Source organism: Macrobrachium rosenbergii, chromosome 56 (assembly GCF_040412425.1).
Source record: "Macrobrachium rosenbergii isolate ZJJX-2024 chromosome 56, ASM4041242v1, whole genome shotgun sequence".
In the NCBI taxonomy this organism is placed as follows: domain Eukaryota; kingdom Metazoa; phylum Arthropoda; class Malacostraca; order Decapoda; family Palaemonidae; genus Macrobrachium; species Macrobrachium rosenbergii.
In genome coordinates, this window is record NC_089796.1 from 7,012,501 (window position 1) to 7,027,240 (window position 14,740).

General features: G+C 36.3%; 1 protein-coding gene across 1 annotated transcript in view; it reads right to left on the reverse strand.

Annotated features, from left to right (window-relative positions):
* LOC136836643 (aurora kinase A-like) overlaps positions 1-14,740 on the reverse strand; it is a 29,652-nt gene that overhangs the window by 6,454 nt on the left and 8,458 nt on the right. The window contains exons 2-11 of the mRNA XM_067101112.1: positions 14,538-14,631; positions 14,141-14,314; positions 12,179-12,502; positions 11,449-11,539; positions 10,895-11,335; positions 9,301-9,412; positions 8,306-8,385; positions 8,006-8,162; positions 7,643-7,779; positions 7,171-7,402 (exon numbers count right to left, since the gene is read on the reverse strand). Of these exons, the coding sequence (XP_066957213.1) occupies positions 7,171-7,402; positions 7,643-7,779; positions 8,006-8,162; positions 8,306-8,385; positions 9,301-9,412; positions 10,895-11,335; positions 11,449-11,539; positions 12,179-12,502; positions 14,141-14,314; positions 14,538-14,631 (1,842 nt within the window). The remainder of the gene's footprint in view (positions 1-7,170; positions 7,403-7,642; positions 7,780-8,005; positions 8,163-8,305; positions 8,386-9,300; positions 9,413-10,894; positions 11,336-11,448; positions 11,540-12,178; positions 12,503-14,140; positions 14,315-14,537; positions 14,632-14,740) is intronic.

The window sequence follows — 14,740 nt, forward strand, 5'->3', positions numbered from 1 at the left end:
GCGTGGAGAAGACCCCGGAATACACACAGAAGTCCACGATGTATCGAGTGTTGGATTCAGTAATAAAAAATAACTTCACACCATATTTCTTTGGCTTCTTGTGGTTGTACACTTTTATACTTAGATGCCCTTAGTATGGCATCATCCCCTCATCCAAAGAAAGGTTCTTGGAAGGAGCCACGAGAAACTGGCACCGTTCACGAATGTAGTCCAACAATGGGCGGACTAAGATGAGGCGATCGGGGTTATTCCGGGGTATGGCCCTTCGGTTGAAGGCATTGAAATACCTGTCCAGCACCAGGAAACTACCACAGGGCATAATGCTGGGCACACTGGGCGTGCTTAAAAAAATTCCGCCTCCAATATTGCCTGGCGTTGGCAGCAGGCATCATTCCAAAAAAATGTGGAGCCCCAAAAAATATGCCATGTCCGTGAGGTTGCAGCGGCGCCAGCAATACGACGTCGTCTGCAGTTCCTAACGGCAGTACCGAGCGTAATCCGCCATCTCTGCAATGAGGTATTCCAGCAATTCCTGCATAAGGAAGAGCTGAATGAACCCCAGTGCAGTGAGAGGCACAGGGACAGTCAGTCCAGGTGCTGCCGTGAATGGGTGCATGTTAGGTGGGGTCGGGTCCTCCAACCACTCCTCATCACTTTCGGACGAATGGCCTTCACCTAAGCTGCCGCAACGTTGCGAGCTTCTACGGGCCCGTGCGCGCACATGCGCGGGCACGACTTCGCACTCCCACCCTCCCCACTGGCCCATCTCCCTCACTTTCACCATCAATTTCTGTCTCGTCCCCACCAGCCACAATCGGTGCCGCCGCCTCCTCCTCAGACTCTCCCTCATAGGCACTGAAACCACTGAACTCCAGTTCACTTTCATGCTCTGGCTCTCGTACGGACATTGGGGGCAAATATTCGTCATCACTGACATCGGGCGTGATGTCTTCGTCACTAGATGACCAACTGCCATCAAAATGAGGACTTTCCACTTGCTCTTGATCGAGCTCCAACAAGTACTCATCAATGTCCTTTTGTTGGAGACCTCCCAAATGCTTACGAATGCCCCTCAGGACACCCCAATGCTTCCTAGGGGTCGGAAAAAGCACAGGATGTGGACCTTGGTCCCTTTCAGCCACACGGCGTTGAAAAGCTGGGTCACCTTGGGTGGTTGGTCCCTCTCCAGCATCCAAATCTAAAACTCGCCTCACACGCTCACTACCGACAGGCAATACACGCCTTTCACGATCCTGACAACGTTGGGGCATCTCTGCAAACATCCTATTGCGTCACAAATACGCTAACACTCGCAAAAGTTCTGCAAAACACGAATGCGTCAAGAAATCGCTCTCCGACGATGCGTCACTGATGCTTTGTAGTGCGGGAAGAAAGAAATTCGCCCATGCGCAGCTGGGTAACGCTTGTAAACAAAACAACAGCGTGATCTGTGAACTCCCAGCATCCCTCAAGGCGCACGATTTAAAATCTTTCACAAACTAGGCCTATAACTATTTTTCCTCGAATATTTAAAAAAAAATTTTTGTAGTCGACGTATTTTACGTCCACTTGGCACCCGACAGACAATTTTTGTCGACGTAAAATACGTCCAGTCGGCGTTTAAGGGTGAGGCAACAGTGCAACTAGCTTACACCTTACTAACTTCTCATAAATGTACAAATACAAGATAACAGAAAAGTAAGTTGCCACTTAGCCACACTGTTTCGACATTCTACAAGTGGTCTAACGTTTGATTTAACTTGTTTATGTAACGGTGGTAGCTACGTGACTAACGACTAGCTTTGCTTTTACACTCCAGCTAACCCACAATGGGGAGGTTCCAACAATATTTATGCTAGTTTAATTATTTAATTACTTTGTTATTTCATTTGATTTACTCAGTTATTTTACTTTAAATAAATCCTAATTATAATTAACTCAATGAATATTAAAGCCAAATACACTATTAAATTACTAATGGTTTCGTTTACACATTTAGTACTACAGTTATGAACAAAACTCAAGGGTGTGTTTTAGCAACATTTATTAACTTTAAGAGGAACTAAATTTTTATTTATTAAGAATACTCAATATTTGTTGTACAATTCTATCATTCCAAAAGAATTTTTCCAACAACAATATATATATACATACTGTGTATATATATATATATATATATATATATATATATATATATATATATATATATATATATATATATATATATATATATATATATATATAATATATATATATAATGTAAATATACATATATATTATATATATACATATAATATATATATACATTCATATATATATACAGTAGAAACCTGTAATATATATATATATATATATATATATATATATATATATATATATATATATATATATATATATATATATATATATATATATATATATATATATATATATATATATATATATTCAGTAGAAATATAGTCTTCAACCATACAAGAACTCGACATAACTGGATTTCGATGCAAAATTTTGAGTAAATTCTACCTTGGAGCTCAAACAAAAAACCGGAATCCGACCTGATAAAACCATGTGACATTTGTAAACAAAGTGTTTCGTGTTTCAGTCAGTCGGCGCTAGTTGGCGTTGTTCCCAAGCGTCGTTTAAACCTCACTCAGCTGTGCTTCAGTGTTTTGATCTATTTCCTTAGTTTTTGTGGCTTTTTGTAGATAGATAGATAGATAAGTTTATTGACCACAGCGTACAGGATACAATAATAAGATAATTAGATGATACAATACATAAAACAAATACTGTACAATACTGTTTGACAAGCAGAAAAGGAAAATGCTACGAACCACAACTGAACTTAAAAAAAGAGATTATTTAAAAGTATGAAAGAGGCATTCCTGCGACTGATTTAGCATCTCAGTTTAAGCTACCGAGATCCACCGTAAGTACATTGTTAAAGCACAAAGAGGCAATATAAAGTGCTAGTGTTGCTATGGGGGTTACGAGTTTGAGAAAACATAGGTCTCCTATAATAGATGAAATAGAAAAACTGTTGTTAATATGGATAAACAAAAAACAGATTGCTGATGGTAGTGTTTTAGAGGCTGTAATGTATTGCCGTTGTAGAAGATGCACCCTCACATATACAGTAGAAAGCAATTCTATTGATTTTGTAAGGAAAAAATGTATGAATCTGTGCAAGAAATACAATAAGGTAGTGCAAGAAATACAATAAGATTTTGTACACAATCAATGAAAAAAAAAAAAAAAAAAAAAAAAAAAAATAAAAAAATAATTGTACATCTGCCAAGCATTACAGTCCTAAATAATCTCTCTCTCTCTCTGTCAGGAAGATACTGCTAATTTGAGTCTCCTTAACCAATGGGTATTAGTGCACATGCACACACTGTGTTTATAATGTTTTAAAAATGTATAGTACAGGTAATATATCTTTGGAGAAAAAAAAAAAAAGTAAATTTTGTCAGTCGCATGGAAACACGAAACAGAAATAGATTAACATTCCTCAAGAGATTAAAAAGACAAACTCACTCTCTCTCTCTATCTCAGGAAAAGATACTGCTAATTTAAGTCTCTAACCAACAGGTGTTAGTACATATGCACACACTGTGAACCAACAATTTTGCATTCGAAGGTAATGAGAAGGAATTCGTTCTAATCAGTAATCGGTAAAACACATACTATTAAAAACTACGTTGTATTTAAAACACACCCACTTACATCGACAGCTGCACATGCATAAAACGTTCTTTCTCAGAATACGGCTGAAACCTAATTGGCTGGCTGGTTGCCATGGTGAGCTGTTAGCCAATGACAGCCCTCTACTTCTGTTCTATTTATAGACATTTTGATCACAAATTGTGTGTACAGCACTAAGTTTGAACATTACCATGATAATGATTATTTGACTGCTAATGGCAAAAATTACTCAATTTTTTTTATATAATTATTTTTGTGAAAACAAGAATTTAACAATAATTTTTTAACTTTAATAGTGGTATGAAAAATTCCAGTGTCATAATGATGCGTCATCATTATGACACTGATGACGTTGTTAAGTAACAATAAAGAACGACCCTCTCCAAGATCAATGTGATGAAATGTACTTTACAGTCTTACTTATTGTTAAAATTTGCAAGTTGAATTACAATTATCTTGATCACTGACAGTGTATTTTTACATTTTATACAATTTTTTTTAAATGTGTTAAATACATACTATTATGAAAAAACATGAAAGGAAAAAAATATGTTTTTAATGCAGTGGTGATCTTTGATTATGCTCCTGACCCCACATTTCCGAAATCTGAAAAATTCCAAAAACTGATACACATCTGGCCCCAAAGGATTTTGAATAACGGACTGTGTACCTTATTGTGAGGGTAACATATGTATGGTATTTCAGTAGACTCTGTATGAAATTTACCATAAATATGTAAACAATTTTTATGTTACCAGGACAGGCCATTACGGTGGCGTAATGGTTTGTTTACGTCCACTCATGGCAAATGACTGAAAGGCAACGGCTTGGTTTCAATATTTTATTAATTTACTTGTAATAACTGGGCTTGCTTTTTAATGTTTTATTATTAGCAACAACTTTTGTTACTACCCAGCGTAGTACAGTACCTAGCCTAGACTAGGCTACAGCACTCAGTCTCCCATTGGGAGACTAATAATGCTGCAGTGGACGTACGGCAGTTTTTTTTATACAGTATACATTTAAAAATAAAAAAGTGTGTCTAATACGATATGTAATTTAGCTCTGACCTTATTTAATTGTAATGTTTTGTCTAAAAAAACAAGGTTAGGGTAGTAACTAGTGGTCAAGAATGGATTAATCCAATTTCACTTATTTCTTATGGAAAACATCAATTTGGACCTCGACTAAAACGCATCTTGACGTTTCTTCTGGAATGGATTAGCGTTGAGGTTGGGGTTCTACTGTACAGTAAACCCCCGTGTTCGCGGGGGATGCGTACAACAAGCCCCATGACTAGCTAAAACCTGTGAATACTTAGAACTGCCTATTTTGATAGTTCAAACACACACACACAAAAAAAACTAAAAATGCCTATACAGGTATTATCCTACTAAGGATGGGGTTAGGTTCCACAAAAACCCATCGTTTGTTGGAAAAAACTTATCTTGAATATAACCTAGCCTACACTAAGGTACTCGGTACCATGTATACATATATGGTAGCCTAGCCTACACTATAAGTATACTCTATACATACACGGTATAGTAATTATTAATATCAGTTAATTCTGGAGGTTCATGCAGTGAGACTTATGATAATTCAATACAAAGAGAAATTGAATAACATACAAGAATTAGCTTAGCCTACACTATGGTATATTGTGCACATATGCAGTAGCCTAGCCTACATTATACTGTACTCTATATTCACATATCGTATTATACAAACATCAACATAATATGCATCTTCTCCATGGACCTTTTAAAATGTTATGCCTTAATTCACTGTATCCAATAATATTGTATATATTCTTAATACTGCTTTTGTATTATAAATTGCGATCATAGCGATCACTATTTTGGTTTGGAAATCGATTACACAGTCAGTTTATTTTGCTTTATTTAACTCAGTTCATTGTGCTTTTCTTGCTTCTACTTAGCGTAAATGAATCTCGATACTTTATTTATATGGGGCAAGGTTATTTTTCATTATATGAAGTGTTTTTCAGACGAAATATAACAAATACATCTCGTTGTGAAATTAAATTGGCTATTTTTTTTCGTTATTAGATGACGTTGGCCGTTTGGGGGCATTTGTTTTGTGTAAAAAAAAATCAAGATTCCATTTGCTATTTTCACTCGATTTCATCATAATACAAGCTTTACACATGTATCATTTATCGGCGTAAAAATAGCAGTAATGTGTTCTTTCATGCCTAGTGGTTTTGATTAAAATACTTTCTCTCCATTTTAATTACAGTCAAGTTTCATCCATGTTGCCAATGCAAGATAATTTATAGTCATTAGCAGCTTGAACATTGTTTTCTCAGCTTCAGCTACAACTTGCAGCTTCAATTTAGCAGTATATTTCCTCGCCGACCTTTTATCCATACTGGATACGGGTATACAGTAATGTAAAAATATATCAGTCCTATTCAACTAACTTCACTTTTACTATAACTACAGTAATTGTGTATTACCATACAATGATTGAAATACAAGCAAAATGGCTGTTGTTGTCCGATTCGGTGATACGCAAAACAACAGTTTTACGGTAGGTTTTTATGGCTGTACACATTTACACGAGTATAACGTTACTAACAATACTTTTGTCATTCTCTTACCTTTTTAACTAAAAGATGGGATAAAGAGATGGAGGAAAAGAAGTTGGTCTATTGTAATATGGTCTCTCTCGCTGCTTGATTGTACACTGCTGCCTGCGCCAGCGCAAAATTTAAAAATATTTTATAAATATTGTCGTATCGGTATTAACTGATTACCCCATTGCTAAATCGAATTATCGTAACTCAAATACTGCCCGAGTATTTTAATTTTATCACAAAAAGTGCATTTAGCCATGAAAATAAGATGAAAATACAGTAATTAGTGAATATTTTTCAGTGAAAAATACAGTGAATGAGCGAATTTTCAGCGAATAATGTGTATATATGTTCCATAGAGAAATTCACGAATTGGAGAGTCCACGAATACGGGGGTTTACTATATATTACTATATATATATATTATATATATATATATATATATATATATATATATATATATATATATATATATATATATATATATATATATATATATATATATATATATATATATATATATATATATATATTCACAATCAATGCAAAAGTTGCAGATAAAAATATTTTTTAACTTACAGTTACATATAATACAGGTTATCAGAATATTACTGAATACTACAATAAAAACATGAGTACTGTTGGAATCTTCTGACTTTACATTATAAATGTGATACCCTGAGCATTTCTGGACCATTCTGAACTCTCTCCATGTTGTGACCTGGCCTTCAACTTATAATCTAATACACACATCCTCTAATAACCTCTCCCCCGAGTAGCCTTACTCTCCAAATGAAGATCAAAGAAGTCAAACATTCACCTGCACAGCAAAGATGAATATAGAAAAAGAAAGCACTACTTACCCTACAAATCAAGTCCTTTGACTCCTCAGAAAAGTGTGTGGGGAACCTTATGTCAACTCTTGCAATCCTCCTGAAGGTCTCAGTATGAGATTTTGCTTCAAAAGAAGGCTTACCCGCTAAGAACTCATAACAGAGGACACCCAAGGACCATATGTCCACTTTCTCATCATACATACGACCTTCAATCATCTCAGGGGGCAAATAATCCAGCGTGCCACACAGAGTAGTTCTCCTGCAAGTCCAGCGACACATGTAATCAAACATGATTGAAAAATAAAACGGCAGGAGAAGCATGTAGAGCGAGCTTCAGGCTACAGACACTTTACAAATAAGACCATTACTTTTTTAGCACTAAAAAAAATCTTTAAAAATGAATTAGAACTAAACTCATAAAAATCGAAGTGAGATAATCAATTCACAAGCATTACAATCCATTATATTGCTGTAAAATGTAACATTCAGACAACCTCACCTTTCATTTGGTGAATAAACAGACCAACCAAAATCAGCAATCTTAAGCTGGCCATCCGCAGCAATCAAAATATTTTCGGGCTTAATATCACGGTGGATAACATTTTTGGAGTGACAGTACTTGAGCGCGCTGATAAGCTGTACAAAACAGAAAAATCACAGCATAAATTACAACTCGCATCACTGAACAAAAAACTGTTGCTTTATGGAACAGTAACATTTTATAAAAAGCTTCTCTACTATCCTTAACTGAAAAAGTTACACCACATGCATATTAAATTAAAGATCCATTTGTGAGTATAGTGTAGTGATAATCTTAACAAATACATCAGTGTATACACAAGTATAGTAGTAAATGCTGTACCTGAATCATGTAATGAGCAGACTGATGCTCAGTGAACCTCTTCTCAGGCTGGGAACAGAGAACTTTGTACATTTCACCATATCGAGCAAACTCCAGCATTAGGTAAACTCTTTTCTCACAGTGAAAGTACCCATATAACCGAAGAATGTTAGGATGTCTGGAAGAAAGGTTTTATTAACCCAAGGTCTGACACTATATCCTTATTTTTGTTGTCATACATCAGTAAAAAATAACAAAACATACACCAGCGGCAAAACTGAAGATAACAAAATATACTAAAACATACAAGAATAACCGTACCTTAAGTGCGACTGAATTTCAACTTCACGACGGACCTGATGCGTAACTCCAGCCTTAGTCAAGACGTTCTTGAAAAGAACCTGCCCCAAAGGAGGTGGAAGAGTAGCTTAAAATTTCACAAGAATTTGTTTGTTCAAGTCTACAACAGTCAGCAGGGATTGGTTACTTTATGAAGACTCAAAGATATCTTACACAATATCCTTTTAGCAGATGACATGTGACAACTTACTAATTTTAAATAGGCTCAACTAGTCAATCAAGTCCGACTTTCTCCCATTAAGACAAATGGAAACATGTAAAGCCAGCAAAGGAGCTTTAGTGTATCAGAATGCTAACTTTCAACAGCAGCATAATTGCTGGCCTTTTTATGTCCAGTTTTCTTGGTACAGGACTAAAATGTCAGAATTCCAAGGGCCAAATTATATCCACCAAAAACAGATACTACAACTGAGATTAAGACTTGTGTAAATGAAAATACCACCACCAATTTTACCAAAAGAATTATTATTTTTTTTTTTCTTTTTATGAAGCTATGACACCCTCATCTAATCAAATTCAATTTCTATGCTCCACATGTTCCATAAGATGAATGAAAAGCTGACCTTAAGCCCTTTCATAAAAAGCACTTTCAACCTTAGGATATGCTTTAGTTCAGCTGGAGATCTACATTTAATCAAAATCATGAAGAACTTTCAAATTCACTGATAAATATTCCAATACCTGATTGAAATTAAAGGCATAAAAGTGCACTTTTTAACACTGTACTGACACAGCTGAGTTTTGGAAACTTCACTCCTTCAGCTATTTCATAAACTCTCGGGAAACGGGCCAACATTGCCATTAAGTACAAACCATATAATTCCACAGTAAATACTTTGTCACTACCTAATATAGTCTTTCTAATTGGGCTTGACAGTGAAAAATCAAGTGCAAACGTCAATCCTATTATACCGAGCCTCTCCTCTCTCATAATTCAATAATTAATGTAATCTTACCTTCAGGGCAATAACAATCTGCGACTTCTTCTCACGAGCAAGGTACACATTTCCAAACTTGCCCTTCCCTAATGGCCTTCCAATCTCAAAGTCATCCAGACACCACTTTCGCCTGTAAAAATTAGTAATACAGTTATCAAATGTTATGGAGCCACACCATTATATGCCCATGCTACCATTAACTGAGCTGAAAATCTGCATGCAATATATGCTGCAAGGCTGGTCCCAGAGATTTATACACAAGATTAAAAATTAAATAACTCAGATTTTTGGGGGCATCCCAAGTCTTGTCTGTGGCAACTCTGACCAGTTATGGAAAGCAATTTTTTTCTGCTTGCTGTGAATTTATTTCTCATAGTTTAAGCTGACTATAGTGTCCTTTTGAAGCTGAATGCAAAATAATTTTAACATTGGCAGAAAATAGCCTATGGATTACATCACTTGACATCAATGGAATCTAAAATGCTTAGAAATAGGAACTGGAATCTCAAAAGGTTAAAAAACCCATCAAGAACAGTGATCAGCTAAAGCTTGTGAGAAGTTTCCAAAACTAGTTATTCACCATCAGACGTTAACATATAGTCATTAGTGTTACACTACCTATATTCTGGGGCTGGCCCTTGGGACTTAATACTGGCAGTACATGGGTCTTTCATACAGGTCTGTAGTTTGGTCATCTACAAAAATTATCTGGTGAACCTTATGTTTAGATAATTAACAAAAGAATAAATTTCCCCACTGGAGATACCAGTATTTCTTTGAAGATGAAATTCTTCATTCACTATTGACAAACTATGAATCCCACAAACTTATTTCACTATAATGATCATTTGCATTCTCTGGTCTCTGGGCCTGGAGGGGGGTGTGCCAATGACAGGGCTTTGCATAGCACACTGTAGATGGTCATGAAGGTGCACTGCAACAGCTCTTCAACTTCAGCACCAGCTGCACTGCTTTCTGCCTTTGTGTTTTCATCTATTCCCTTTGGTATCTTTTCACACAGCTGTCAAGGTACTTTCAATTTCATTCTGCACCAATTTCCATTTTTATTTAATTGGGCAAGACCTGTGGCAGACCAGAAATGTGACCCTAGGGTCCCATGAAACAAATAAGTAGAACACTGCATTCTGGGAATTAAATGATTAGGGTATTTGTTAAACTTCCACGGGAAAAAATTACCCCAGCATGGCATTTTGAAATGAAGAACACTAATATTCCCCCTGGGTTTTACCTAATTAAAATGATTTCCATTAATTTCATTACTTCATACAGGCTACCACCTGCAAAAAATTACCACCACTTGCAGAAATACCTACAAGATACAAATGCTTCTAGGTCTAAACTCTGTAAGTTCACTTTAGTTGAATAAAGCCAGCAAAAAGATATTACCAGTACACATTCAGCACATCACAGCTCTAACTACAAATAATGTAAGAGATGACATACAGTATTCTGAATAACAAAATGTGTATACTATGATCCACAATACTACTATATCAAATATCTGTGTTATACGCTACTACATCTAAATCATTTCCTTAATGGAATAGGATACAAAGAAAAAAAAAATTAAAATGTACCATACAATACAAACCCTGAATTAGGTCTTTCTTTGTCAGCCAGAGCAAAAGCATCCTTTTTGGGATCATAGGCTTCTTCTGTAGCTTCACTTTTGTCAGCGGCTTCTTTATCATCTTCAACTGAACTTTGCTTTACCTCTCCTTTTGAGGTTTCTCCACTTACAGACTGAACATTTGACTCATGGGTAACTTCAGGTTTACTCTCATCTTTTTCTGCCTTAGACTGTCCTCCAACTGTCACTTTTACATCGTCACTGTGTGGAAATTTACTAATGCTGGCAGCTTGATCTGACTTGTCTTCAACCTTTCCATTTTGAACAGGCGATGAAGCCAAACTTTGCTTTTCAACCTCATGATTCTGAGTACTTGCACCACAAGCCTCAGGCACTTCAGATGAACACTGCTGAGTTTCCTTGCAGTTAACTGGATTAACTTCGTCTTTTTCTCTTCTGCATTAGAATTTGATTTCTCCTGTGGATTCTGTGTGGTGTTGATATCAACATTATTCTTAATATTTGATACATTTTCTTTCCTTTGGCTTGACGTGGACAGACTAGATACGACAGACTTTGGTGCTGCAGATGAACAAGACTGCTGACTCTTGCCTTTGTCAACAGACTGATCTACCTTAGTACCTGCACTCTTTGGTTTTTCAGATCCTGCAAAAGAAGGAAAATTTAACACATTAAACATCGAATATGACCAGAAAGTCAGGCAACATTTTATAAAATCCCTACAACTTTAACAGTAAACTGAGTCAGCATGAGCACTCTCCCACACAAACCTACAACTTCAAGTTTTTATAGTACTGGTATGTAATGGCTAACCTGCATGAAAAGCACCATTACAAAATAAGAAACCCAGTATGAAATTCTGCAAAGCACCACTGTCTCTGAATCATTACTGAACACCAACTACTAGGTGTTATCAATCAGAAGAAGAATAAATCTTCATGCTAAACAAAGTACACAACTTCAGGTACTCCAGTTTGGTCAGTTTTTTAAAAGCTTTCTAAGGAAATGTTAATATTTAAACAAAAAGCATTTATCCTGATAAAGAAGAAAAAAGTAATTTGGCAAAGTTCACGGACTAAGCCATGGCTTTGACCCATCACTTCAACTGGGACTTTTCTATTCTGTCTTGTTCAGTTGTACAAACAATGTGCAATGTGCATTAATGGCCCACACTTAAAACTCACACCATCTTTTGTTTTCCTCTATGCCAAGGTTTAAAGGCTGATAATTACTCTATCTTAGCCTTTGCACACAGAAGTGAGAAAAAGGGAAGAGATACTTTACCTGATGTCTTTAAAACTGGTCTATAACGTTCAAGAGGCTTCCTAGCTTCAGGCACCACTCTTTTCAATACCGAGGGCTGTGATGACGCTGTTGTTGCATTTGCTTGAGGGACTCTAGACTTGGAATCGACCGCTGGACCTGTTGCATTTGTTAGAAGGACTCTAGACTTGGAATCGACCACTGGACCCGTAGTCTTCATTCCAGAATAAGTGGTGGTAGGTTTCGGCTGACTTACAGGTCTTGGCTGGGGTGCATGAACTGACTGGGTGATGTGTCTGCTAGGTTGATAGGTAGGCCTGGGATGAGGGGCAGTAACACCTAATCCTAAAGAGGAACAATTACATAACAGAATAAGAAGACTACCACCTATGACTGAATGCATAAAACAATGACACTACTTCAAACTACAATCAATAACACAACTCCAAACTCAATACAGTGTCCTGTAACCATCAAAAGGCAAAGACATTACTAAAATAACCTATACATTTGAGAACAAATTTAGTTGTTGTTAACACCTATGGGAATAGTGTGGTCTGAATCTCATTCAGTTAACAATATTTATAGGAACAGTGTAGTCTGAATCTCATTCATTCTTTAAATTTTACAAATTTCCATGACTCCATGAAATATCATAAGCATTTACATGGTTAAAAAATAGTCACATAATGCTGAACCAGTGAGTCTCACACACACACAGGACGAGGCTAATAAAAACAGTTGAATGCACTGAATGCATTGGGAGGAAATTACAGTGAGCAGGTGACAAGAGGTCTAAAATAATGGTTAGTTCCCATACCGTTGGGTGGCTCTGACTATGAGAAATTGTTAATATTGTTTATTACAAAATAATTCTGTATTTATGGTAACATGTTTGATTACTGCCTATGAAATGTTGTTACTACAGTTGACACAGCTGCATCAGACTCTCAGTACAGGGGAGTTTGCAGGATTCCTCCTTAGACAGTAACTCTTAAAAATCTTGAGGCTGTTCTCCATAAAAATATTTGTGACTTGGAATCATAACTGATTTTTGAGACTTGCAAAACCTCAAGTTCTGGAATTACTTAAAACTGAAACATTAGTGATTAAGCCATGGTTGTCTCTTAAAACTGGAGGATGGCTTGGTGAAAATTAACCTTGTTTTCCATTACCATGGAGCACTATACTTTCATTTTCTGTGATCAATAATACCACTAACGTTAAAAAAAGTCTCTACTGTTCATTTCTCCCAGTGGCAGGAATGGTTGGGAGTTGCTGCATTTAATCGGCAATTCCATCATACAGTACATTAAGAGGAAGATATAAGGAGCATACAATATGCCTCCTCACCCAGAGGTCTCAACTTGTACATGTGTTACTAAAGTGCCTCAGAAATGCCATGAGAGACCTAAATAAGACTCAAGCCCACATTACCTTTTTGTTGGTTATAGTGTTCTATAACCCACCTGCTCCCTGGGGCATGGGGTATTACTACAGAGCAACATTTCCTGTAAAAAAAAAAAAATAGATACAGGACTCTGGATTTTCCAAAAGCCACCATACAAGGTAGGTTTTTGGGCTGTAACTGAGACTGCCTCAATTTTAAGTTGCTTGGCTACATCCTTACCAGCATCCATTAAACATGGCTATTAGATAAATCTGAAGAGTGCTTTTTCTATTCCACTTTCTGAATATGTATCTTCATTTTTAAAAAGGATGTTATACATGACCAACAACTGACTTTATCAGAGGTAGGCTATAACTACAGCTACCATCAGAAGAACATCACTATCAATCATCAGAAGAACATCACTATCAATATCGCCGACCACGGAACTGGACAACATTACTAACAGGCAAAAAGGGCAACTTTCTTTTTCTTAGAATTTTTCCTTTCACTTATAAGTACCCAATCCTCTCGTACTACCATTTCCTTTCTTATATACAGTATGACAATTGAACATGGGCAACATTACATACCTTTTCCCGGCAGAGTATTTTCTTTGTTTCTCTGTTGGTTAGTGTCATCACCAAGAGGTTTGCGAGGCTGGAAGGCAGGGCGATAACCGAGTAGAGGTCTCAATGGGTTGCTGCTCTTGGTTGTTAATGGTTCTTTACTCATCTCTGTTCTTGCACCGTTATCATTCTTGCCTCCTGAAAATAATAATTCAAAAAGACAGTACAATATAGAGTGAAATGCAGGTATTTTTTTAAGTACTGTTTGTGAAAGCCCTCCTTAATATTTTCCTGAAAAAACCACATTAATCATCAATACATATACCAAGTTGACTTTTTAACAAACCCGACTATCCTAATTTTAAAAATAGACAATACTGAACTGCATTATTCCAAAAATCCAAATGAACATTATGCTTACCATAAGTGGAGTTTGTGTGGGATTTATGCGATCCCAGACCGACACGGCCCAACCGAGCAGACACATTTTCCTTATCTTCTTGCTCCATCATGACCTGAAGAGAGTTTTCCGATTGTTAGAACATTTGCTGTATTGTGTACCTTCAATATTTCCTTCTACAAGTAATAACACACATGACTGTTATTCATAGTTTAAAAAGACCA